The 26,874-nt window shown below is 56.4% G+C and overlaps 2 protein-coding genes across 3 annotated transcripts in view; both read right to left on the bottom strand.

Annotated features, from left to right (window-relative positions):
• The window catches only part of CFAP65 (cilia and flagella associated protein 65), a gene marked incomplete at its 5' end in the record, with an annotated part of 51,784 nt that extends 35,389 nt beyond the window's left edge, over positions 1–16,395 (bottom strand). The window contains 11 exons of one of the 2 annotated variants that reach the window (XM_084643508.1): positions 37–399; positions 1,059–1,259; positions 2,224–2,489; positions 2,824–3,046; positions 8,579–8,724; positions 9,313–9,512; positions 12,235–12,401; positions 14,182–14,284; positions 15,286–15,473; positions 15,721–15,802; positions 16,340–16,395. In XM_084643508.1, the coding sequence (XP_084499634.1) occupies positions 37–399; positions 1,059–1,259; positions 2,224–2,489; positions 2,824–3,046; positions 8,579–8,724; positions 9,313–9,512; positions 12,235–12,401; positions 14,182–14,284; positions 15,286–15,473; positions 15,721–15,795 (1,932 nt within the window). Of the gene's footprint in view, positions 1–36; positions 400–1,058; positions 1,260–2,223; positions 2,490–2,823; positions 3,047–8,578; positions 8,725–9,312; positions 9,513–12,234; positions 12,402–14,181; positions 14,285–15,285; positions 15,558–15,720; positions 15,803–16,339 lie in introns of those variants that run through there. The other variant, XM_084643507.1, reaches the window with a different exon arrangement.
• Positions 16,396–24,066: 7,671 nt separating this feature from the next.
• The window catches only part of LOC311528740 (uncharacterized protein), a 36,635-nt gene continuing 33,827 nt past the window's right edge, over positions 24,067–26,874 (bottom strand). The window contains exons 2-3 of the mRNA XM_084644127.1: positions 26,659–26,819; positions 24,067–24,675 (exon numbers count right to left, since the gene is read on the bottom strand). Coding sequence (XP_084500253.1) covers positions 24,379–24,675; positions 26,659–26,819 — 458 coding nt within the window. The 3' untranslated portion in view covers positions 24,067–24,378. The remainder of the gene's footprint in view (positions 24,676–26,658; positions 26,820–26,874) is intronic.

Raw genomic sequence — 26,874 nt, 5'->3', positions numbered from 1 at the left:
CTGCATTTGGTGTGGATACTGGTAACTCCTACTGACCTTGTAGAAGGCAAAGCCTTCCAGCTCTGCTGCATACAGAGTGTTGAGCTGAGAGGGCTGGAAAATGAGGCGAAAGGCTGTGGATTTCAGAGGTGGGATGTCGCAGGTTTCAGGGGTCACTAGGAAGGGACTCTCCGGCCTGCATGTCCACGTAACAGTGATCTTTCCTTTGGTGTGATTGGTCAGGCAGAGAGGAAGTGGTTCCACCTCTTGGAGCCGCACACAGCAACCAAAATCAAACTCCCTAACGCTGACACTGACGTGAGGGGGAAAGATGGTGAGGTCGCTGGTTATGCCATCATGGAAATATTCAGTCATGGGGTCAATGTATGGGTACTCCTCAGGGGGCTTGTCTTCAGGGACCTAGGAGAAGGAAACAGATCTCTGTCTACCTCAGGGGTAAGCACTATAGTAAAGCACACTCCCTTGAGGGAAATGATTCTCAAGACATGGGAGCCAGGAGACCCCACAGCCCTGACTGCCAATGCAACCGACAAGCTGTAGTTAAGCACAGAGGACTTCCCCTTTATAGCATGTTTCCCAGGAAAGCTCAGCATTTAGGATCCAAGAAGGCTCCTGCTTTTTAGCCAAATTTCAATCTGAGGTTGACTGAGGCAAGAGAAAGTCCAGTGATTCATTCAAAGGCACACAGTGGGCTACTAACTGAGTCGGGATAAGAACTCAGGCAGATGAATGCCAATATATGCTATGTTTCAGAGTAACAGCCGTGTTAGTCTGTATTCGCAAAAAGAAAAGGAGTACTTGTGGCACCTTAGAGACTAACCAATTTATTTGAGCATAAGCTTTCATGCATCCGATGAAGTGAGCTGTAGCTCACGAAAGCTTATGCTCAAATAAATTGGTTAGTCTCTAAGGTGCCACAAGTCCTCCTTTTCTTTTTGCAAATATATGCTATGTACATTTGTAACTGCACAATTAGCATGAAGGCATCTGCAGTGAGCAACCGGTACCCTGCTGGGCAGAGCAAGGGCAGCGTGGCATCTGCCCAAGGCAGCCCATACCTGTGGAGGCAGCTTGAGGGCTCTGTTTTCATCCATCTGCAGCTTCCCCTCCCTCAGCATCGAGCTCAGGATGTCGGGTGGGTAGAAGGTCAGCCCTCGCGCCATGTTGGTTCTGTACCACGAGAGATGTCTTGGCCGCAGGATGGCTGGTTTAGTTGTATCAGAATGGCAGGTACCAAACAAATCCAGGAACAATGGATTCTGGGGAAGTGCCAGAAACACTTGCAGGAAACAGGCTACTTTGACTGCCCTCCGGTTGGCTGCTTTTCCTGTTACGCAACACCCCACCCCCCAAAGTGTAAGTTACGACTTAGCACTGTGTAAACACACACCACCATTGACATTGCCTCTGGATTTGGCCCAATATCTTTGCTAGAATTAGGGAAGGATGTAGGTGACACACGATGCAAGGTCAGTGCACCAGACTTTCACTTCCAGACACCTAACCTGACTCACAAGGGAGAGGAGTTTGCAGATCTCCCTCTAGTACTGGTGAACATCAACAATCTACCACACCACCTGGCAGAATACACCCCAGTGAAGAGTCTGCTCAGAAAAGGCCCAGGCTGGATTAGCAGGAGACGCAGTGATGGATTTACAGGGCTACGTAGGGGAACCCAGGACTAGAAGAGAAGGAAGCATTGCAGACAGGTCAGGGTTGAGGTGGGGGGCCCTGTAGGCCAGGCTGTGAAAGAGAGCCCCACCCTGGAACAGGAGGGTACTGCAGGTCAGGATTGAGGTGCGCTGGCAGAGCCATGTGGGGGAAGCTCGTGTACCACAACCCGTACCAACACAGTGTGTGTTCATAGCCCTACATTCATCAACAAACAAGGGGAGGGAAGCAATTTGTGTTTCATTTTTTAACCTGGTGTTAGAGACAGACGTCTTGCTCTGAAATGAGCGCAGTTGCCTGGTACCTAACACAGCCAGATCGAATAGATGACACTAGCCCTTGACCCTATACACATCTCCTCAGCAGAATGACGGGCAGCACTCTCCTGTCACTTACAGATCCCTTCCTTCTCTGGAGACACATAACCACGAGATGAGCAGGGTTCTGTAACAGCATGTTACCCATCCCCTCTCTGATGCAAGTTCCCAAACAGAAAAGATTTCCTTCATTCTTGGACATCTCAGTAACAGCGTCACCCGTTGCCCCTCCTACCTGGTGATGGACGAGGCAAACCACTCTGCGGTAACAGATGATAGGGTGAGCAGGCCGAAAGGTCACCCTCAGGATGAGAGTGGCCATCCCGCTCAGGACTCCACATGGGCAATCAAAGGAGAAGACGCTCTCTCTGCCATCAATGTCAAACTGGTAATAGGCAGGGACATCCGAAATGTTGCTGATTTCCAAAGGCTGCGTCAAACACTCTCCAAGGTTGAGCCAGCCAAAGTTCACGAAGGAATGTTGCAGGAACACTAAAGGACCTGGAACAACAACCAATGCCTGGGTCTTTCATACTAATTTCTGTCCCTGCAGCACACTCTATTCCAGCCAAAGTGGATCATCCCAAGTCAGAAACGAATCATCTGACAGGTTCCCTGAATCAATCTGCCTCAGCAAACAGCTGGACGTGCTCTTCCAATAGCCTCATGCCCAAGCACAAGCGGGTGGTAGAATTTACACCCCACTACGGCCAAGAAGAACATGGAACCCTGCAGAAGGCCAGTCCCAGCCCATGTCCTGGGGCACTCCGTCAGCCACTCCCCTACCCCACAATGAGAAGGGGGCCTGAAGACGTGGGGGACTGTCCTTTGATACCTTTGCATGATCCAATCACCTTCAGGACCGTTTGGGTGAGGTTCCCTACTGGCTTGATGGTGAAATAGTCCACACTCTGCACCCCTACTGTGTGGGGGCTAAAACGCACAGAGATAAGCAGCTTCCCATTGGCTGGAACAATGGCCTGTGTGACATCACAAGAGAAGACATAATCCCAGAGCAGGGGTTCCTTTGCTCTCTCAATCCTAAACGGGACGCTGACCTGTGAGGGGAAGACGAGCAGGTTCATACAGTTCTGGTCCAGATTAGGCTGCTCTGCATTTTGAAGACTATCAGTTTAAGATCTGTGTTCTTATGTCAGCCGAGCCCTGCGTAGGCAAATGTACTTGTCTTCCCCCTTGGAGAGCTGGGTCTTATTTACAGCGAGTTACAAGTGACGTGAGTTGGGGAGAACCTCCCCCTGGTTTCTAGTGGGCATCTGCCTACGTTCCCAAAGCAGCAAGGTTAGCTGCTTCTGTTCAGGAGACACCAAGACCGGGTTTGCCACAGGGTGAGGCAGCTCAGAACTGTGGTGCATCAGCCCTGCTGGGTGAGGTCCAGCACTGGAATAGCACAGGGTCCAGCACTGGAATAGCAGGTCAGAACTGAGGTGCATTGCAGAGCTGTCTGAGGAAGCCAGCACAGCACCCACCTGCATGGTCACTGACTATCTGCCCCTCAGTCTGTTCAGCACCCAACTCAGCCAAAACACTAAGCAGCCAATGAGGCCTGACAGCAAAATGCCCATCCGGAGAAGGGAGCTCACCCTCCTTTGGGGTCAGCTGGCTACACAGTGTAAAGCAGGTGCCTTTCCTGATTTCCCAGGAAATGCTGCCATCTGCTGGGCTGCTTTTAGGGACAGTAGAGAGACAAGGTCAGCGAGGTCATATCTTTTATTGGACCAACTTCTGGTGGTGAGAGACCAGCTTTCAGGCTTACACAGAGCTCTGCTCCTTTAGGGATGGTTGTCTTTTGTGTCCCAGAAAGCATCAGCCAATGGAATGTAAAGCTGCAGAAGGGGCCGGCTAACTACTGTTATTCCCACTCAGACTGATACCCATCTCTACTGCTTCCTGTCCCCTATCCCCGTCTGGCTGTTCAGACACCTGTTTTACCCTGTAAGAATCTTAGACAAGGACAGGGACTGACTGACTGACTAACAGGGCCCTCGTCCCTGCTTGGGATTTCTGGATGCTTTCACAACAGAAACAAGAATAAAGGAGAAGGCTTCCTTAGTCTGTTTCTCAGGCTTTACAACCTATGGTTGATTCTCCCCTCCTCTGTGCTCTTATCTTCTAAATCGATGATCCCCTTCCACATCCAACCCGTAAAGTGAGTGAGAACCGGCTGGCCTAACAGTGTGAAACAGGCGGTTTGTTTTGATGGAAAACAACCAAGGTTCTTGAGCCCCAAGGTAGAGCATGTCCTCCTCGCCAGCAAGGCTCAGCCAAACCCCAGGGGTACATCAAACAAGCTGCAGGAGAGGCACTTGGGTATGAAAAACCACCAACCCAAGAAAGACATCTCTCTGGCACCAGGACAGACAGAGATCACTCTGAAACCCAGGGTTAGAACTATGCAACCCCAACGAAGTCAGCAGGGCTCCTGGGTGTATCAGAGCAGATTTTAGCCCCATCACTAAAGAGCATTGAAAGGCAGTTTACTTGGCGAGTTAGGACACCATGGTATTATTGTGGTATTATTTATGTCGTGTGTTGCCACCTCTGACATTTGACTGATCAGCACTGGCAGATCGGGGTGCAGGGTGGCCAGGACCAGAATAGCAGGGTGTCAGGAAACAGGGTGTTGGCCATTCTCTGTGTCCAGACCCCTGCACACACCTGCCCTCTAGGGCTCTGCAATGATCATACACCCTTACGCCACCACCTAGATACTTAAGAACTGCCTAGGAGAAACTGAGGCACCCCCACACTATTCAGAGGAAACATTAAGAACAGTCCCACTTCATCACATCTCTCCCCCCTTCGAGATCGAATTGAGTGGGGTCACTTTAGCCAGTGACCTGGGGAAGTTAGAAGCCACCAGCGTTCCCATGGATGCCCCAGCATCTCTCCCATTCCTTGGTGGGAGTTACACCAGGCCCTTCCAGTTTCATGCCCTCCCTTAGGTCGGGGGTGATCGATAGCACTCGCAGGCCGCATGTGGGAAAGTTTATCCGGCCTGTGCCCTTTGGCCACTCCAAAACCCCAGGGGATCAAACTGGGATTGGGTCTTCTCCCCAACAAGCTGGCCAAACACAGCCACTTGGTTATTGGACTGTTTAACTTTCTTAACAGTTTTCACTCCATCTGAGATCTTCTCAAAGCTATCCACACTGGATCTTTCAACAGGACAGTCAGTGGATCCATTCACAACAGAAAATTTCTGGCTGTTAGGAACTGAAACTGTCTTAATTAAATCACTTTCACACCCTTCAGTTGCAGTAAACTGCTTGTAAAGACTCCATGAGGATTCCTTTCCCTAGGGCTTTTCCAACAATTCACTCCTCACAGAAATTCTGCTCTTACCCTTTTCACCTAGGGCTTGCTCTAGAGGAACACTTTCCTGAGCAAGAACAGACTCTTTCTGGGTCTCCCTTACATCCAGAATTACCTCTGGCCCATCCAGCGGATTCCTACACAATCCCCTTTCAGGCAAACTTACAGACTTCCTAGATAAAAGGTCAGAAGCATTCTCCTTCCCTTTGCCACACACAAGTTCAGGAATCTTTTCCCTCTTGCTACAGGTTTCCAGACCCTCAGTAGGTAACACAATCACATCACCTTCATGCTCTCCTTGTGCCCTGGCTAGGATCTCACCCTGATTAATCAGAGTTGCGACACCCTTTCCCAACAACACACTAGCAACAGGCAAAATACAAGCACCAGAATTGTCGGGTCTCTGGGATTTTACATAGACACTAACTGGATGCGACCTAGTTACAGGGCCATTCTCCCGAGCAGACACAAACTTAGGACCCTTCCCTTCCTGGGCTTTAGCTGAATCCAGAACCAACTCTGAGACAACTGCACGACCCTCAACCGTCACAGGCTGAAAGGCCCCTTCTGTCTGCTCCACAGACAAAGAAGAGCCGGACACACTTTCTCCTTTCCCAGACATGCAGCTTGGGATCTCTTTCCCCTGGTCCCAACACACAAGGCTGGTCACAGACAACTGCTTGGAGATCAGGGTAGCTCCCTCCAGAGGCAAGTCAATACCCCAGACAGACACAGGCACATTTCCTTCACTGTCACAATTCTCCACCCAGCTAACAGGAAAGGTCCAGGGACTCTCATCTTCCACTCTCCTCGCCTTCCCACGCTGCTGACCAGACACAGCCATCAGCTCACAAGGCTGCCTAGGCTCATCCAAACTTTCCTTACCAAGCACCTTGCCACTCCCAACAGATCCCCTGCCCTGCCTGTGTCTCCCCCCACTCAGCTGGGGTCTCAGCTCCCACTGTGCTCAGCGCTGCCCTTGCTGTCCCAGTGGGGGTAGGCAGCGAGCTCGCTGCTTTCCTCACTGCATCAGAGCCAGCGTGAGCCCCCTCTCCGGTGTGCAAGGGGGGCGGGGGGCCCCAAGGGTCTGGTTACAGGCAGGCAGGTAGCCTGAGCCCAGCAGCTCCTCCCTGCTGCCAGCCAGGTCATCTGCATTTTCACTGACCGTTTCCCTCTCCACCAATTGGTTCCCTGGATTCAAATTCAAACCCTTGGCAGTTACAGGAGCAGGGCCTGGATCCTGTCCCAAAGAGACACAGTCATCCCACAACAGGGTCTCGCAGATGGTGTCCTGGAGCACCCCAACGACCAGCCAGCCCAACCCCTCCTGGGTCTGCACAGGGATCTGGGTCATAGGCAGGGCGAGGGGCTTCATCCCTGGTACTCTCACCCAACTCACACAGCCCCTCAGCATCTGAAGCTGCACCACCCAGGGCCTGATAACAGTTCTCTCTGTCCCAGGATCTCGCCACCCCAGGAACGTCTCCCCATTGACCATCACCTTCTGCTCCCACTGGAGGTCCGAGGGGCCCGACCCCAGGGAACTCCACACAGACATATAGGTTGGGGGTCAGGAGTGGGAGCCTGTCCACCTCCCCACCCATCTGGCTGACGGAGTCTATGGCCTTGCGACCCAGCAAGGGAGCTAGACACCGGGGCTTTTCCGCAGGGTCCCCCTGGTTCAAATCGCCAGCCTGCTCAAAGGCAGTGAGGTGGGCATCCACATCCCCCCCTCCTTAACCAGGGGCAACAATTTAGTCTCGAGGTTCCCTGCGGAACTCGCACCCCGGGGTCTATCCCCACTCACCCCTGGGAGGTCCCCTAGGCCTCTCCGCCGCACCACCGCCAGTTCATGCTGTTGCTACTTCTGCAGCTCTTCCTTGGACTATCGCTGTCTCTCACAGTCCTCTTGCTCTCTCGGACTCAGCTCCAATCCCGTCCGTCTCTGATCCCCCAATGGGGAACCCGATCGTGAAGACCCCCGTCTGGTCGGGGACAGGAGTCTTGGCGATGCCTGGCTCCCACTCCAGCTGCTCCCAGATCCTGCTATAGCCCCATTTGGGGTCAGGAATCTGTTCCTTAGAGCGGTCATCCCCCTCCAGCTGCACGATTAACTCTGCTTTGGTGAACTTTCCAATGCTCAACCCTCTCTTTCTGCACCAGGTTACAATGTCCTTCTTGAGGAGACAGTGACAGGCCATCACTCCGCTCTTCCCAAGTTGTTGTAAACTCACAGGCCTGTGTGCTCTCAGCTTCCCACAGTTTCCAGGGAGAACCCCTAGCGTGCCAGCCCTTCTCGAGGTCACCACCTCTTTGCCAGGGTCGAGCTGCAGACTCCTCCGCCCCTTGGACCGCTCACTGCAATCCCCCGGGTAACCCTGTTACTGCAAAAGTCCTTCTCTCTCCCAGGGCCAAGCCGCAGGCTCCTCCCCCCCTGAGACTGCTCCCCGCAGTCCCCAGGGGGACCCTATTACTGCACAGTCCTTCTCGCTGGTCACACACTCTCAGGGGTTAACCGCCCCCCGAAACCGCTCCTCTCTGAGCCTTCAGCATGCCTGGTCCTCGTCAATCCCCCTTCGTTTTACTGCTCCCCAGTCACTTACTGCACGGAGTGCCATCCATGGGGTGCAGTACATCCCACCACTGCCACCAGTTGTCAGGAAACAGGGTGTTGGCCATTCTCTGTGTCCAGACCCCTGCACACACCTGCCCTCTAGGGCTCTGCAATGATCATACACCCTTACGCCACCCCCTAGATATTTAAGAACTGCACAGGGGAAACTGAGGCACACCCACTCTATTCAGAGGAAATATTAAGAACAGTCCCACTTCGTCACACAGGGGGCTAAGGGTCAGGAGTGAGGTGCCCTGGCAGAACTGCAGGGGTGCAGGAAGCCTGCGCAGTGCCTGTCTGCACTATGCCTGGCTCGAGCTCACTGCTAACCGCACCCACCCACGCTTTTCTCAAGCGTATTATTCATTTGCAAAGTCCAGTTTTGCTCTGAGAAGTGGCTGATGCCCAATGAAACAAGAGAGAAATGCATGGCTTTTCTTCACTGGCTATCAATCGATTGGTCTCTCTCGAATTCGTCAGCCTTATTCCGTGCCCACGCTCCCAGCTTCCTGACAAAGACCCCCCACCTCGCTCTCCCCTGCACACACCCATGTTATTTGTACAGCTTTGGTAGGGAGAATAAAGCACGCTAGCTGCCGAGGTCTGGGAGGAACACAGACTTACACCCACCTTGCGAACTCACCATGGTTGGGTTGCAGATCTCCACGTGTCTCTCCACGGTGGCACCGACAGCCACAGAACCAAAACACAGCACATCCCGGAAGTCCCCAGGCTCGACATCTTCGCACAGGTCCCCAAGCACACTCACCAGAAGATGAGGATATTTGGCTATTAAAAATTAGAACACACAATCAAGAGGCAAGTCCTTTTGTTTGTCACTCTACTGATAATGCACATCAGGCCCCTAGCTGTTCTCTTTACGTCAGCAGGGCCCTTGGCAAAGAGCAGTTCTATATCTTAGTAATTGTGGTTGTTCAAGACAATCGCCCGCATGGAGCCACACTTTGGCCTTAGAAAAAAACTCCCATTGGCAGCACTCATGAGAGCCCTAGTATAGGCAAGGCTCCTGCCATGTCTAGTGTTTTTACTACTGTGAAAATTAAATCATCTTGTCTACCCCCATCAAGTTACTGAAGAGCAAGAGAATTGCCAGTTTGGACCAAGCTGCAGCATTGCATGCTGGGTCTCCAAACTCTCTCTGTATTAAAGATGAGGATGACCACAAGTCATATTACAGAATTTCATGGGCCAATTTCAACCTGTGGGCTTCACTTTGGCCACCCCTGGTTCACATGGGACAACAGAAAGGCCATTAGTCATGGCCTCTTGATCCATTTGTCTTGAATATGATTCCACAGACTCCTGCGCTTATGGACTGTGTGGCTTCTTTTGCCTTTACACTCTAGAAAGCCTCACCGATGGCTCTTAGCTTGATGGTCCTCTTCCATTCCTCATTGTCTCCAAACCAACACACTGCTATCGCATCATACACCAGTGCCATCTGCGGCTGGAAGGTCACCTTCACCACGCACTCAGAGCCTGGCTCCAGCATGCCACTGACAGGAGTCAGGTGAAAAGGGCTTGCCGTCTCCCAGTTAAATAAGGTAATTAGATCGCTAGGGAAATGGAGATGTGTGGTAAGCAGACATCAAAGCCCCAACCCATCTCTTGGTGCTTCTCTCCCAGCATATTCACGCCAAGGCTGTGCCTTCCCAGTTGGCCCTTTGGGGCCAGTGCCCCGCCTCCTGCAGCAGCCAACCCCTGTGGTTTCAGCAGAAGGCAAGAGCCCTCCACAGTGCACTTGGACACTCAAAATAGTTTGTGGCAGATCCATCTGCACCTGGCTCCCTTTGTGCCATCTATCCACAATTTACTGCCAACGGCCCCACACACTCACCATCCCAGGTTTAGAACATGTTAGAACACATGACAGTTTCCAAACAAGAAAGGCCATTTCACTCCAGGGGAAGCTGGGCTCGTTCCAGCTGGCCTGAAGCCCACCTACCTGCTTTCCCACCATAGCCCTCTTTCCATATCTGCCCTGAATGTCCTGTCACTGCTGGCCCTCTGACCAAGCCCTTCCCACTGCTTTGGTGATCTTCTCTGGTATGACACCCCCTGAGCCTACTGCCCTTTCATTCAAAAATAATCAAACCCATGACGACTCCTAGTTTCCTTATCTTAGATGACATCCTCAGGTGGCTGAGTCCCTCACCAGAGTAACCGGTTTGTACCGAGAAACCGTCAGCCCACTTTACAGCATCCCTGGGGCACCCATCCAGTTCAAGAAAAGATGATGTAAGCACAAAGCAGTTCAGTTACTGTGTGTGCCGCTGCAGCATGGCGAGGAGCTAACCCGTCCAATTCTCGAGTGACAGTCCTTGGCATAGATAACACAGACGTAAGGCGCCGGGCCAGAGGATACCAACACACAACCAGTGCTCGATGCTTGCTACGCTTTCCTCTTCACTCTCTCTGCCTTCCTTTCTCTCAGCCACCTCTCTTCAGCCTCTTTGAGAATCAGCAGTTTCTATGCTGTCTGCCTCAGCGTGGAAGTGATGCACTAGAGAACGGACTCGGTCCTGAAAGCCCTGCTGTCATTTCTGTGCTGCTCATTTGCTAGGGGATGAGAGGCAAACTCGGAGAAGGGCTGAATGAACAAGCTCAGCCACCAGCCCATCTGCCTGCTCCCTAGGAAGGGGCGGGAATTTACTAACAAATATCTCCACCCTTTTCTGTGGGTTTGGGCATTGTTCAGGATCCCAAATCTTTGTGTACGGGGAAATCGGGGTGCACACATGGAGGCTGGAGGCAACTGAACCCCAGGGGCTGAACAGTGAAATCAGAGACCTGCTCACACAAACAGAGGGGAACCTCACGCCTCAGTGAAATGTATTGTACAGCGATCTCCAACACTCCCCTCCCCGGGCACACCTGTGCATTACAAAGAGAAGCGGTTGTTAGCCAGATATCGGAGGGGAGGAATGTTCAGAGAGGGTAGGAAATGTGGTTGTTTGGACAGACAGTTATTATGTGTGATTCACAGAGAAAGCACTTCGACCCCGGAGCAGGATTCGCTTTTTCAAATCAGATACATTGAAAGACAGAACTACGGACCACTGGGCCCGGTTGAAAGGCTGTGTTGAGGAACAGACACTAGAGTGCCCTGGAGGTTTGGATCCCTTGGATAACTGGGCATCTCCCTGCCACCATTCCCAGCATCAGAACCCCAGCCCGCACAGGAGACACTAACTGCCAGCAGTAGGGCCAGCAGGCTTTCACTCTTCTTTCACTAGATGAAATTAAGGCTGGATTGTCAGCCCTAGAGACTGAAGGCATCTGTTCACTCACAGAGCAGGCTCAGTTCAGCAAGCTTCCCACACACTCTGCCCTGCCAACGTGCCCCAGCCCTGCCCTGGAGAGTCCACTTCTAGAAGTGAAAGGAGAGTTCAGTCTACAGGGCTTCATTAGCCAAGACTCCCAGCAGGGTGCCTGGTGCTCTGGTGGTGGGTGATGTAGACACCTGCCCTGTGAAGAATCACAGAAATATAGGGGCTGGCAGGGGCCTCGAGAGCTCACCTAGTGCATCCTCCCCCATGGCCTGTTATGCAAGTCAGACTGGATAGAACAGTCCCTTCTGGCCTTAAAATGTAGGAGAGCCTCCCAATACATTCTCCAGGCCAGGTAACAGGCTACAGAGATGAGCCTTTCAATCAACAAAGGCCTAGGCTACACTAGAAAATTTGGTCAGCTTAGTTATGTCAGCCAAGGGTGTGAAAAATCCACACCCCTGAGAGACATAGTTAAGCTGACCTAAATCCCTGTGTAAACAGTGCTAGGTCAACAGCAGAAACCGTCCATTGACCTAGCTACCGCCTCTCAGGGGGTGGATTACTTACACCGACAGGAGAACCCCTCCCATCGGTGTCAGTAGTGTCTACACTGAAGCGCTGCAGCTGTCCTGCTGTAGCATTTCAAGTGTAGACAACCCCTAACAAAATAGTGACCTAGATCTGAAAGGTTGTTTCCCACTTCCGTCCTCTGGAGCCAGCCAGTCCTCTTGATCAGGTGGAACTGGTGCACAGCAACGAACTGGTGCCTCGTATCCCAGTCCCAACCCCTGAGCCCTCCCCTTTAGAACCTAACCCTGGAAAGTCTTGCACTGCAGAGGTGGCTTTCCAGAGGAATGATGTCAGCCTACAATGGGAATCGTGGCAAGATCTAAACAATGAGCCAAAGAAGCCAAATTGGCCCAAGGGCACAAAGAGGATGGCTCAGCCCTGGCAGGTCTGGAACGTGGTTCTGCTCAACCTGCAGCAGCCTTGCAGACTCACTCACCCAACGTTGCACAGGGGAAACAAGGCTTCTGTAAAATCGTGGACGGCACAGAGAGGCAGCTGGATGGTGTCTGGGAAGAGCAGCTTGTGGCGTGGAAGCGTAGCCCGCAGGGCAACAGAGAATTCACCCTCAGGCTTTTCAAAGCAGATGCTGTCTTCATACTCCTTCTGCACAAAAAATAAGGAGAGAGAGAGCTGGGCAGTTAGACAGGACCCAGCTCCCACCTCACCAGCTGGGGCTCTTTCCCTGGCCACTCACCCTCCTCTGGGCACAGGGGATTCTGTCATTCCAGCACCTTAGGAAGAGTGTTGGTGATGGAGTATGCACGATGGAGGGTAGGACGTGAGAGGTGCTAGGGACTGGCAATCACTGTCTCATGGAAGTGAATCATGCAGCCCCAGAGAGCACAGCGTTTGAATTACCAGATACATTCATTTAACCTTTGTTTGCTTCCCGGCAGTTTTCTTTTTTCAACCTCTTTAAGACCCTGATCCAGCAAAACACTTTTGCATGTACTTAATTTCAGCCTGCAAGACCTCCCCTTGCCTTCAGTGGGGCTCCTCTAGCACAAGCAGTTATGCATGTGACTAAGTGCTTTGCTGGCCTGGGGCCTAGCTACAATTTATGTGGGTGGAAGGTGCCAGATTGAGTGTTGCAGACTGATGGCCTCTGTTTATCCAGTGAAGAGTTACAGCACAGGGAACTGCAAGGCACACATCTTCCACACACCACAACCCCAGCGGGCCACACTCGTGTAGGTGAGACGGCACCCCACTCTCTATGGCCCAGTCAATCCTTGGTGTCTCTGCCAGCAGGCGGACAATTGCACAGGTGGCACGATGTGATGTGGACCCCTGCCCACCTGAAAATGGAACGAGACCATCAACTCATTTCACACAGGCCACCAAATCAGAAGCGGAAGGTAACACCTTTCATGTCACCACTGACATAGTCCTGACTCAGACACAGACTTCTAGGCGAAATGTTCCATATCCCCTGCCCAAATGCCTAAGCCAGCCAGTCCACCAAACTCAAGCCGGAGTGGAACCAATGCCCTCAGGTGAAAGGCTTCCTACCGTATATCTGAGCCCCCACAGCATACAAGTTCATAGTACATAGAGTTATATAAAGTAGCTGTGCACCTTGGCCAAGTTATAGATGCTGGGGAACCAGCACTTTGAATCCCTGACTTTTGTTTTATTTAACATGCACTCCACACACACACCGCCCCATCACCATCTCTCTAGTCCCAGCGCATGGACAATACACATAAAAGCACACAATAATAATCAAGATTAACACACGACCAAAATGAGACTAAATGAATTCCCCAGTCGACTGGAAAAAAAAGTGGGGAGAGGTTCTTGCCACTCGACCTGTCCTGCAGCCAATTGACAGCCCACGCACTGTGCCCAGAAGGTCAGTGGACTCAGGCTTTGTCGGGCCAAGGGGGAAAGTGAGTTCCAGAATCAAGGGTTCTTCACTAAACCCTCCCAGTTCCAGGCCCCATATGGACAACAAGGGATTGTCAACTCAAGCATCACTAAGTTGAGAAGGGAGAGGCAATGTGTAAGATACAGAGACTGTACCCTGTGGAAATCGTGTGTTGGCAAACTCTGCAGAGAAGCCATGCTCCCTCCATAGGAGGTCCCTTCAGGGCAGGCCTGAGGCATACTAGCATGGGGTGTAAAGTTACCGTGCTGCTGCCCAATCTGTACCCATTCTGAGGATGGACAGAAGCTGTTCGTCTCCAGGGCTGCCATTTCAGCACCTTCCCCCCGTGATGTATTTGCTCAATAAATTAAAAAAAAACCCTAAAAAACCAAAAAGGACATCTGAGAAAGGGATCTGCTGACCCCCACGGCCAATTCTCTCCCTTCCCAGAGTCTCGCCTGGATGCAGATGTGATATAAGCAGCAGAAAGGGCTGTGGGAGGTATTGTTTTACCTTTTCCAAGGGGCGGAAAATGATGGGAAGAGTTAAGGACATCCCAGGGCTCAGGACAATCGGTTGTGGGAAAACAGTGATGAAAAATCTTGTGGCAGGAGGTCTAGAAAATCAAATCAAAACAAGAGAGCCATCAGAGGAGATGATGTCAGCACCTGGGTCAATTACCCCAACCATGATAACTTTTACCCTTTCGTATCACCTTCCTCACTCTCACCTCCCCCCGGCAGGCAGGGAAGCAGCATTACCCCATTCAACAGGGCACGGAGATGCTAAGGACAGTGTCTCCAAAACCAGCCTCTAATTTCAGGTGTCCAGATTGAAAACCTTTAGACCTCATCCTCAGGAATCCTGGGCACCCAAACTCCAACCAAAGGCAGCAGGAGCTGCAGTTGCTCAGCACCCCTGAAAAAAATCAGGCCCCGGGTATCTGAAGAGGAGCATCCAAATACTTAAGGAGCCCAAAATTAAAGGCCACTTTCAAAACTTGAGTCCAAGGTCACCCAGCAAATCAGCAGCAGAAGCAGAAACAAACCCCTGGTGTCCTGACAATTCCCATCTCTAAGCACTAGACCCCTTTCCTTCCCTGAATAATATTTTTGCACTACCCCCCCCCCACCCAGGCAACCCAGCATGACTTATAAAGCTGCAAAGGGCAGAAGCATGACAGTCAGAGCTGAGATGGTCTCAAGGCATCCGGGAGTGGTGGGCTTACCAGATGCACTGGTTCCAGGCCACACCAGCGAGAACCTAATACACATCCTGCCTGAGTTTCTATCCCCACTGGAAGCTGATTCTCCTTTGGGTTAGAAACAGCTCAAGGGCAGAAGTATTATTTTAAAGAAAAAAGCCATTTCACTTGAACACCTATTGCCAGAAACAAAGCTGTCTGTACCCACATTGGCACGTTTCAGATGGGGCATGCCCTGAAGCAAAGAGCACAGCCCTGCCCTGCGATTCGGAATGCCCATTCTCCATCCCACAGCAAATGGGAGAAGGGGCAGAAGGGACCCATGGAAGGGTCCATGAGGGTATCAGCATGGTAGGAGGGATGGGGATGGATTGTTCCCACTAGTGAGGGGGATCTCCCCTCCCCCCACCTACCTGTAACTCAGCTTCTGGGTTTTCACGTGAACATTTTTCAAGGATAAATGTTTGGTAAACTCCTTTCCCAGCTCCCAGCCATGCCAGTGGAGAGCCTCTGCCACTTCAATGCCCCAGAAAGTGCCTTTCTTCTCCTTGGCCTTCCTCGCAGAGCGTTCGGGAGGCCTCAGTGCAGACATTGGCTCTTCCTGAAGGATGAGGGAGAAGTCATTCATACTGGTCACTTGCCTGTGCTGGGATCTCCAACTGCTACAAGGGGGGCGAGGGTCCATCCATCCTACAGCTCAGCCCCGAGGGTCACTGGATGGCTTTCATCACCCGGTTTCAAGACAACGCAGTGGCCTCCCCAGAAAACCCACAGAAGTTATAGGGCTCCATGAAACAGGCAAGTAGCAATGAGAATGTCCCTGAAGGCCCCTGGCTTTAGCCACTCACCTGCCTGATGCTGCTGCACCCAAGTCTCTGGCCGGAGTCGGAGCTTGGCAGCCCCCTGGGCACCTGAGCGAGCATGAGGCACCTGGAACAAATGGGGGCAGGTTGTTCCTGCGTCCTGAGGGAACGTCCCGCAGGGAACAGCCAGGCCCGGGAAATGGGCTGAACGGGACCGACAAGCCCCATTTGAGCCACTGCCCGGGGCCAGGCTGTTCCCCCATGCTCGCTCCGGTCCGGCCAGGGGGCCCCCCCAGGCTCCCACCCTCGACACCCGGCAAGCTGGGCGCGGGAGCAGGGCTCCCCTCGTGGGTCCTGGTCAGGGCCCTGGCAGCCTGCAGGGAGCACAGTGCTCTGGGCTTTGGGCAGGTGCTACCAAAACAGTGCGGTCCTGGGGTGTGAGCTCCCGGGGTGGGGGTCCCTGTCCAGGTGGCGAGGGGTACCTGGGGCTCCCCGGGGGGCGGGGGTTCACTGGGGTCCTGGAGTGGGGGTGGGGTTACCTGAGGAGGGGGGAGGGGTACCTGGGGCTCCCCGGGGGGCGGGGCTTCACTGGGGTCCTGGAGTGGGGGCGGGGCACCTGAGGAGGGGGGAGGGGTACCTGGGGCTCCCCGGGGGGCGGGGGTACCTCAGGAGGGGGGAGGGGCGGGGGTTCAGCGCCGCGGGACCCCGCACGCCGCCATCTTGCCGTCTCTATGGAAACTGGACGCGGCGGCGGCGTCGCCCCGAGCAACGACGGCGGCCGGGAGGGGCCCGGCGAGCAGGAGGCGAATCGCGCCGCGGCAGGAGCAGCCGCCAGGGGGCAGCGCAGAGACTCCCCGCCCCGCCCCGCCCCGGCCGCAGCGCCCCTGGGGGCTGGTCACCCCGGGCCGCCGAGCGCTGCGGGGGGAGCTGGGGGGAGGGGTGTTAGACGTGGGGGCCGTGGGGGGAGGGGTGTTAGATGTTGGGGGGGTGAAGCAGTGGGAGGGGCTGGGGGCCGTGGGGAGAGGGGTGTTAGACTTGGGGGGGTAAAGCAGTGGGGGGAGCTGGGGAGGGGCTGGGGGCCGTGGGGGAGGGGTGTTAGATGTTGGGGGCGTGAAGCAGTGGGGAGAGCTGGGGAGGGGCTGGGGGAGCTGGGGGCCGTGGGGGGTAAAGCAGTGGGGGGAGCTGGGGGCCATGGGGGGAGGGGTGTTAGACGTTGGGGGGTGAAGCAGTGGGGAGAGCTGGAGAGGGGCTGGGGGAGCTGGGGGCCGTGGGGGGTAAAGCAGTGGGGGGAGCTGGGGGCCATGGGGGGAGGGGTGTTAGACGTTGGGGGGTGAAGCAGTGGGGAGAGCTGGAGAGGGGCTGGGGGAGCTGGGGGCCGTGGGGGGAGGGGTGTTAGACTTGGGGGGGGGTAAAGCAGTGGGGGGAGCTGGGGGCCGTGGGGGGAGGGGTGTTAGACTTGGGGGGGTAAAGCAGTGGGGGGAGCTGGGGAGGGGCTGGGGGCCGTGGGGGAGGGATGTTAGATGTTGGGGGCGTGAAGCAGTGGGGGGAGCTGGGGGCCGTGGGGGGAGGGGTGTTAGATGTTGGGGGGGTGAAGCAGTGGGGGGAGCTGGGGGCCATGGGGGGAGGGGTGTTAGACGTTGGGGGGTGAAGCAGTGGGGAGAGCTGGGGAGGGGCTGGGGGAGCTGGGGGCCGTGGGGGGTAAAGCAGTGGGGGGAGCTGGGGGCTGTGGGGGGAGGGGTGTTAGACGTTGGGGGGTGAAGCAGTGGGGGGAGCTGGGGGCCATGGGGGGAGGGGTGTTAGATGTTGGGGGGGTGAAGCAGTGGGGAGAGCTGGGGAGGGGCTGGGGGAGCTGGGGGCCGTGGGGGGAGGGGTGTTAGACTTGGGGGGGTAAAGCAGTGGGGGGAGCTGGGGAGGGGCTGGGGGAGTTCGGGGCGGGGGTGAAGGAGCGGGGGTGACTGGCGGAGGGCATGGGGAAGGGATGTTAGGGGTTGAGGGAGAGGGGGCTGGAGGGGCGGTGGGGGGGTGAAGTAGTGGGGGAGGGGCAGAGGGAGTTAGGAACTGCGGGGTAGCTAGTTCCAGGCATGAGAGCACTGCGTCACCCAGGTGGGGCCTCAAGCCCCATGGCCCTGTGTGGGGCTGGCTATTAAGCTGGCTCTGGGGAGTCCAGGCGGGCCATGTGGTGTGGGAATTGGGCCCAGTGATGTCCGGAGCCTCTGGCCTGGGATGGGATGGGAGAATGGAGGGATTTCCACAGCAGCGGGGCTGCCAGCCGGCCACATTCCCCTTCTGACCCTCTCATCATTAAGAAGCCAACAGAGCATCTGGTCCCATCACTGTCTCCTGCATGGACTAGAGCAGCCCAAGGGCCCCTTGAAGTTGGTGCCCATATCAGATGAGACTAATGGTCCATCTAGGTGGTTGACCCTGACTCCTGTCTCTCCTGGTTGGTTCAAATTAGTTGGTCTATCTGGAGCAGCAGCCCTGTCTCCTGCCGAATCAGATCAGACTAATGGTCTATCCAGCCTTGTTTCCTGGCTCCGCTTGACCAGTGGTATCAATAATTAACAGAGCTGAGGTTGCTGGTGCACTCATACCGCTGCCAATCATGCTGACCAATACTGGCTCATTGGTTCCCTGAAAACCGCGGTCTGTCTGCCTCTCCCCTGTTCTCCCTTAGCTGATAGTGAGGTTCTGAGCTCTTTGGGGGCAGGGGTTGAAAGTGGCTCCCCAAAGGCAGACTGAACGTGACAGGACAGAGTTCCCAGGGAAGGGGCCACACGTATTGCACCCCATTGCAGGTGGGCAATGGGGATTCCCTCCCCCACCCATCCTGCTTTTCACAGGCCAATACCGTGTCCTGCAAGCTCAGGTAACTGGCCTTTAACACGTCGCAGAACATCTCCAGGCCCAACCCGAGACGCTTTCCAAAGGGGAGGCCCAGTGCAGTGGTAGGGCTGGGTGGATCTCCTGTCCCTGGTGGGGTTAGCAGAGGCCTTTGAGTCGGTACTGCCTGGCCAGGGTGCCCTTGGCCTGGCAGAGAGTCGCTCGGGTTGGAGACCTGCATGGCAATGTGGGCAGAGGGGGTCGGCAGGAGAGAAATGTGTCTTTAATGGCATTTGTCTATGCTTACATCATGAGTCATGCGGATAAGTGGCTGTAAATCAGCCCCCATCTCCCCCAAGACATCGAGAGCGTCCCCTCCCCTCATCCCCCCCGAACTGGATGTGTGCCCGGATCCTGCAGAAACAGCCTCATAAATAACAGCAGCAAAATAAACCCTTTTCACAGCAGCAAAGGCCCCAAACACACTCGGCGCAAGATTAACGCCTCCCATTCATCACTTTAATGGTTGTACTTTGGAAATTAAACCTGTCACGGCCCATCAAGGTGAACATTTTAAACCTGTGACATCCCTACGTGCCTCCCCGCCTCCCATCTCGTCCTGGAGCATGCTCCCTCTTTCTTCTCCGGCTCATTCCCACGTCCTTGCTCTCCTGGCCGGCCAGCCAGCCCCATCTCCTGCTCTCTCCCCTTCTCGCTTGGCCTCATTCAGCCCTAGACCATGGTGCCCGCTGTGCCAAGGCACAGTGCTGGTTTGGAGTTACAGGAAGTTGTGTCTTACGTCAGGAGGGATGCGTATAAGGCCACAGACCTACCCAAACCCCAGGCCACAGCGCCGGGCTGGCAGGGCTGGGAATGGTGCGATGCGTCTCGCCCAGGCTCAGTGCTCCGGAGGCAGGGCCTGTGTCTCTCTCTGCAGGGGACCCTGAACTCCCCCAAGTCACTGGGAGCTCCTGTAAGGCTGCAGCTCCAGGGGTTTACAGGTGCTGCGGGAGGGAGGGAGATGAATTGGGGTCTGCGAGGAGGGACAGCCCAAGGGGAAGGCATCCACCTCTTACGGCCTTATTATGGGAGGCAAAATGCCCACAAGAACCCATGGGCAGACCCCCCCCCCCCGCCACACCCTCTGCTCTCCCCAGGCTCCATGCTGCCCGTGCCAGATACTCCGTGCAGAGGGGATCAGGGTGCCCGCAGCGGAGCAAGTGTGACAGTCCTGCTCAGACGCCGGGGCCTGCTCCTTTCCTGGCTATCCTGCCAGCATTCATCTTCTAGCCCACTCTTCCCTTGCCCTGTGATCGTTAATCCTCCTGTATTTCCCTTGTTCGTTCTCTCCTTCCCTCGCATCCTGCACCTCATTACAATCCTCTGTCCCTCCCCCGTCCCTCTCTCACTCCATTCATCTCTTGCCATCCCTCCGGAGAGCCCATCATGATGGGTCCAGGCCCCTCATTCTTTGCCCCAGGCCGTGTACAGGCTGGGCTGTGTCCCCTCTCCTGGAGCGAACGTTAACCTTGCTGCACACCATGGGACTGTGTCACCTTGTGGCTGACTAAAGCTGCTGCTGGGGTGTCTTCCCAGCAACTCTGGGGCCTAGGTTCCTGGAGCAGAAGGTCCTGGGTTCTAGGCTGAGAGCTGACCAATATGTCTGCATCGCTCCTTACTGTGGTGCCCCCGCCTTGGTCTCCTGCACAAGCCTGTGCTGAGGTGGGAGTGCTTCACGTTATCCTGCAGCCCTGGCGGGGCTTATGGCATTTGGGATGGACACTGCCCCATGCTGGGTGTAGGGCAAGGCTGCCCACTTCCCCTAGGCTCCTCAGTTCTAGTCAGGCCTTCACAGAGCCCTTGTCACTGAGGTGTCTGTTATTAGGGGCACCCCCCAAAGGACCCTGCAGCAAACACCTGCCCTGCCAGGCTCTCTGGTGACGTGTGAGCTCCACCTTCCTGTCGGTGGGGCGCGGGAGCAGCCGCCCCCATGGAACCCTGCTCCCTCAGACCCCTGCTGCTGCTGGGAACACCAAGGTTTTGCTTTATCTTGTCAGCTCTTTCCAGCTGTGCAGCATCCCAGGTGCCCCCGGGGCCAGGAGGACCAGGCCCACTAATAACCCAAGGGGCTTAGGCAGGCTACAAATGGGGCATGCAGATCTGCAGTACTTCCAGGCAGCCACCATGGGTCATGCTTGCCCCACGCAGACAGCTGGCTAGCTAGTCATTCCCACCGAAAGGCAGGCACTGGGCTAGAGAGGGCCTGACAAACATTGCAAGGCTTAGACTGATTTTTCAATGTCCTCCACTGTCCCCCTTGGGTTCCCCTTTGCTGCTGTTACTGGGACAGGCTGGGGTTTGCACTTGGACCTGGAGGTCACAAGGATCAGGATGAGGCTCGTTCAAACCTCATCTCAGCTCTGTGTGGATGCGCTGCTCCACCAAGCACTCCCTGCTCCAGCGCCCCCGTGCCCCTATCCCGCTTTCCCATCGCTGGGATAAGCCTCCAGCAGAGCCTGGTGCTTGGGCACCCAGGGGTCTCGGTGCAAACCTTTGCCAGTCTTTGAGCCTCCTGCAGGGTACCAGGTGCAAGCGAGACAGCTGGAGGCTGCAGAACCCGCAGGGGACGTGTCAGGGCAGCGAGTGGACGCTCTCAGCCCGGAGCCTGGGCTGGAAGGTTGATCTGCCAGCTGCAGGACTGATGGGTAAAAAGAGAGCGAGGCAGGAGAGATGGAGCTGGGACAAGATGTATAAGCAGGACCCGCATGCAGCCGGCTCCCGCATTGTGCCCTAACCCCATGACCTACAGAGCCCGGCCTGCCTCCCACATCTCCTGCCTCTGTCCTTTCCAGCGCTCCTTGCGTTCCTCTTCCTTCTTTTCCTTCCTTCCTCCTCAGCTCCTCTCCCTCCCATCCGGTCTCCCCTTCCCCATGAACTCACGCATTCACATTCTAGCTCCACACTCGGCCTCTCTCCCCGCGCCTGCCCCACGCAGCCCCCCGGCAGACCACACTCCCCCTCCCCCAGCAGCCACCGCTCTCTGGGGCTGCAACAAGGAGCGTGGGCCACTGCAGGGCGCCTGGATCCCTCTCTGGGGCTCCGAGGTGGGGAGAAGGGGCCTGGCACATGAGGCTGTCTGCATTAGAGCCGCAGTCACTGGCAGCCTGGCCAGGGGCTGCTCGGCGCTGCTCTGCGGGCAGGCTGGCTGGGCCCTCCTGGGCATGGGTCTGGAAGGGGGGAAGGGAGAAATCGCCTCCCCCAGGGAGGACAGTCAGGGGTACCAGTGCGGCCACTCACAGCTGGGGCAAGCCACTGCCCCCTGCTGCACCTGTCTGACGGGGGAGCAACTGACTCGCCTGCCTCCGGGGGCTGGGAGGGACAGGCGGGCAGACCAGCACTTCAAAAGTGATTCCTCACTCTGCATGCCCAGCTCGAGACCCACACACAGAGCTCCAGGGAGTGTGCGGGGGTCCTCTCCGCAGCCCGTGCCCTGGGGCTGAGCTCTCAGAGTGTGTGGGGCTCCCCAGGGCTGTCCCACTGTGGGCTCCCCAGGGCTGGCTAGGGCGGGCTCCCTGGGGCTGTCCCACTGTGGGGCTTTGCTTCGGTTTAGCTAGTGGATGATTTACAACCAGAAAGGGTGTGCGAGGGGCGGTGGGGAGGTGCTGAACTCCGTCAGGGGTCCAGCGGCCTGTGCTGCACATGATGTGGGGCAGGCTGATTTTCAGTGTCACACTCCAGATGCAATGGAGACTGCTTGACCAATAGGGACTGCCTGACCCCCACATCACAGCAAAGATGTTCCAGCAAGCTCGAAGAAAGTATAAAAGAGGGGAAGTGACATCATCACTTGGCATCTCCCCCCCACCCCCAACCCAACCTCAACGCAACACCTGGAAGAACATCTGGAGGACAAAGATTTTGAACTGGGGAAGTTTGTCCCCAGGCTGGAAGGGAGTCCCAGCCCGTGTATTGAGGAACTGTGACCTGCTTGTGCCATCTGTCAGGGTGAGAAAAGCTGCATGATTCAACTCTTTGTTAGACTAAAAGTTTGGGATTTAGAATGCGCGTCTCTATTTTTATTTCTGAGGTAAGGATCTCTGACCTACCACTTAGAATGCCGTACAGTCTCTCTGTCTGGAGTTAATAACCCTGTTTGACATTTGACCTAAAGCCGTGTGTTTCGGTGGAAGCGCTTGGGGAATCTCAGCTCAGGTTACAAGGGTGGTTGCACGTCCAGTACCCGGTTGTCGGTTTGGCGAACTAGCAAATGGACTTACACTGGCCAGACTTCTGCACAGTGCAAGTCGGTACCGTTCTGAGGTGCAAGGCTGTGGAGCGGGGGAACTGGCTGGAGCCTCCCTATTGATGGTCCATGAGTGGCTGTAACTCAGCTGGGTGTGGATGGCTGTGTGAGTGCAGTGCCTGTCAGAGGTCTGCAACTTGAGGTTAGCATCACACAGTGTGAGGGCCAGCCCAGGTTGGTGGGACAGGGGCTCAGCAGTCCCACAGTTCAGGTTGCACCCCAGGGATCCGTCACAATGGGGATTGGCAAGATGAACAGTTGGCTAGTTGGATGGCTGTGTAGGGGCTGGCAGGATGGGTGATTGGTTAGTTGAATGGCTGGGTAGTGGGTGGCAGCTCAGGCGATTGGTTAGTTGGATGGCTGAGTAGGAGCTGGCAGAACAGGTGATTGGTTGGTTGGATGGCTGGTTAGGGGATGGCTGGACAGGTGGCTGGTTAGCTGCATGGCTGGGTAAGGGCTGGCAGCACGGGAGACTGGTTACCTTCCAGCGTTTGATACATTGCTGCAGAGCCCTTAGAATTGGCAAAATGAGAGTGGTGTAGTTGTCCCTCCGTGGCTCTGACCCTGGGGCAGATGATACCCACCTCGGTGCCGGCACACCAAGGGTCTGCGTTACCCTCTGCATACACTGTCTAGCAGGGTTCCTAGGCTCACAGCCAATGCGAAGGGAAGTCAGGGTGAGCAGATACTTCCTTGCATGCATCAGTAAGGACCAAATCCTGCAGCTCATTGATCAAACCCCCTTCTCCATGTGCAGGCAACAAGAAACTGACCCTGCAGCAGCTCCGGCAGCCAGCAGGGCACTGGCCGTGGATCTGCACCATAAAGCATTAAGGAGTCCATGGCCAGCCACTGCTCTCTAGGGGTCAGAAATGCATTGAGAGGAGTCAAAATGCAAAACAAGGAGCCCTGGGCTCTCTCTCCCGTGAATTCGCTGGGGGTCTTGTGGAGAATGTGGGTCAGGAAAAGGGCAGGGGGTGTCCCACACAGGGCGGGGGATGAGTGCGGTGGCATGGGGCCGGGGCTCCCTCCTGGGGGGCATGTTAATGTCCACCGGCCAGGGCCTCCTCACTCAGCACCCGGCAGAGGCTTTGATCTAGGCCTGTCCAGCGCTGCCCCCTCCAGGCCTGCCCTTGCACCCTCGTCTGTGAGACCCATACCCCCGGCTCTCAGCAGAGCCGCTCGTGGTGGGGGGAAAGGAGGGGCCATACCCCGTATTTATTGGTCTTGGCCCCCTTGCAAGGAAAAGCACCAGCTTGCTGATACACTGTAGCAAACATCTTTATGGGGGAAGCGCGGGGGAGGGGTCTCAGTCCAGCCCCCCCTGCCCCCAGCCCCCCAGTACACACTGACAGAATAATTACGAGTTAAATAGAATCCAAACACACATAAATTAAAGGAGACGGGCAGGTGCCGCAGAGTCTCCCCAGTGCCGCGGCCTGGGTTGGGTCTCTCAGTCTGCTAGCAGCGGAGGTGGCCCTAGAGCCGGCTCCATCTGGCTGGCCCCGGCCCCCTCGCCCCGGCTCCGGGCTGCTCTCCCTGCTCTGTTTCCTGGGGTGATCGCCCGGGGCTGCCTTTCATAACGCTGAGCCGATCTTCCTGTCTGTGGAGCTGAAGCGCTCCTCTTCCTCCCCGGAGCACGAGGAGCCCGGGCTGTAGCCGAGCTCTGCGGCACGGCGGTGCAGGATCTCCACGCTCGCACCGTGCCTGTTAAATCCAGGGCCCTCCTCCTGCCGCTGCGGCTCGCTGGGCAGCAGTTTCTCGGCAGCTTTGCTGACCCCTCTTTGCTTCTCGGCCTCGGCTTGGGCCACCTGCTCTTTGGCTTTCCGGCTGCGTTTCCACTTCATCCTGCGGTTCTGGAACCAGATCTTCACCTGCAGAAGACCGACAGGAGGGCGACTATAGAGCTTCCCCAGCCTTGCACCCGGGGGCAGCCTCTCCCAGCGCTGACAACCACCAGCCCCGGGGCGGGGCACGGCACACGCTTCCTTGTTTCTCACTGAGACACCTTATACTGCCAGGAGCACAGAGCCAGGCCCTGCTGGGCCAGGCGCTGACTGACACCCGGTGAGAGAGTCCCTACCCCAAGGGGCCGAACAAATTAATAGATCACCCCCTCCCTGGTCACCCGCCCTGGAGATCACCCCCTCCCTGGTCACCCGCCCTGGAGATCACACCCTCCCCCGGGTCACCCGCCCTGGAGATCACCCCCTCCCCCGGGTCACCCGCCCTGGAGATCACCCCCTCCCTGGTCACCCGCCCTGGAGATCACCCCCTTCCCCGGGTCACCCGCCCTGGAGATCACCCCCTCCCTGGTCACCCGCCCTGGAGATCACCCCCTCCCCCGGGTCACCCGCCCTGGAGATCACCCCCTCCCCCGGGTCACCTGCCCTGGAGATCACCCCCTCCCCCGGGTCACCCGCCCTGGAGATCACCCCCTCCCTGGTCACCCGCCCTGGAGATCACCCTCTCCCCTGGGTCACCCACCCTGGAGATCACCCCCTCCCCCGGGTCACCCACCCTGGAGATCACCCCCTCCCTGGTCACCCGCCCTGGAGATCACCCCCTCCCCCGGGTCACCCGCCCTGGAGATCACCCTCTCCCTGGTCACCTGCCCTGGAGATCACCCCCTCCCGGGTCATGTGCCCTGGAGATCACCCCCTCCAGGGATAACCCCACCCAATCCCTTCAGTACAGCACCCCACTCTGGGGTCCACCCCAAGAGCAGCCTGTACCCATTCATTGCCACCCTTTGCTGCAGCACTCTGACATTTCCTCCGAGGTCTCGCAGCCAAGCACTGACCTGACCCCGCCCTGCCTAGCTGAGGAGCTGAGCCCAGAGCCCGCAGCTCTCTGGCTGAAGGAAGGGAAGCAGCGGGTGACTGTCCTGAGGCCAAATCCCCTTTCCCCTGCCCCGGGGCCCTCTCCAGTCGAGTGCCAAGAGACCGGGGCAGGGGGGAGTCACATGACTGATGGTAGGGAAGGATCTGAAATACCTATTTCCATGTAGCTGCGTGGGCGCCCTCCCCGACAGGTGCTCTCCTCCCAGGATGAGGCTGCTGGGTCGGATCCTGAGTTACGCCTTTCTGGGAGTGTAAAGGGGCTCCGGAGTAGGCACAGACAGCCCCCTGAGGATCCCCCCACACACACACACCAGAAGCTGGTATAAAGGGTTTATAACTGCCCTGCTCCCAGCCCCCGGTATACGGGGTGGATCAAGGGCATGGCCAGAGTGCTCCGCGCTACAGCTGCCCTTTGCCTCCTAGGTCCACCGGGCACTGGGGAGACATTTAGAGCAGCTCTGAGGCTGCTCTAACTTACACTGGGGGCTGGGCAGATGCCCACACTGCCCTAGAATACAGGGAGCAGAAAGGTTAAAGCCGCCTTAACTACCAGCCCCCAATGCCCACTCCAAGCACAGACACGGTGTCGCGGAGAATCAGGGTCACGGGGTGGGATTCCAGTAGCCCCAGCGCTAGAATGTGGGGAGCGCGGCTGCCCTGGAGGTTGGGGTTAGGAGGGGCCCCAGGAGCTGAGTCTTAGGGATACAGCATTTTGTAGGGGACACACACACGCCCGCAGACAAGAGGGGCTAGAATCAGCCCAGGGTCCCAGAACAGGGCACACGCCTCCAGGGTGCCAGACCAGCAGCCCCGGAGCACAGCGCGGGGACGGGCCCTGCCGCTGGCTGACTGGCTTCTGGATGGAGTCGCTGTGCCAGTAAAAGAGCCAAATCTTCTGGGGTCACCATTGCAGGACGGGAGCCCAGGGCCCATCGGCCCCGCCCCTCGCCCGTAGGTGCAGAGGGAGGCCGGTGGGCGACTCCCGCCCCTCCCCCGCCCGCACAGGGACGGTACCTGGGTCTCGGTCAGCATCAGCGACGTGGCCACCTCGAAGCGCTTAGGCCGGGACAGGTACTTGTTGAGCTTGAACTGGTTCTCGAGCTCCAGCAGCTGCTGGCTGGTGAAGGCCGTGCGGGGCCGGCGGCATTTGCCCATCAGGCCGGACTGCGGAGTGGCTGAAATGCAACGAGCGGGCACAGGTCAGCGGGCGGCTGGACCCAGGGCCAAGTC

Source organism: Lepidochelys olivacea (genome assembly GCF_965140295.1).
Source record: "Lepidochelys olivacea isolate rLepOli2 genome assembly, chromosome: 11".
In the NCBI taxonomy this organism is placed as follows: Eukaryota; Metazoa; Chordata; order Testudines; family Cheloniidae; genus Lepidochelys; species Lepidochelys olivacea.
Note: the sequence above shows the minus strand (reverse complement) of the source record. Positions and strands in the feature narration are given on the sequence as shown.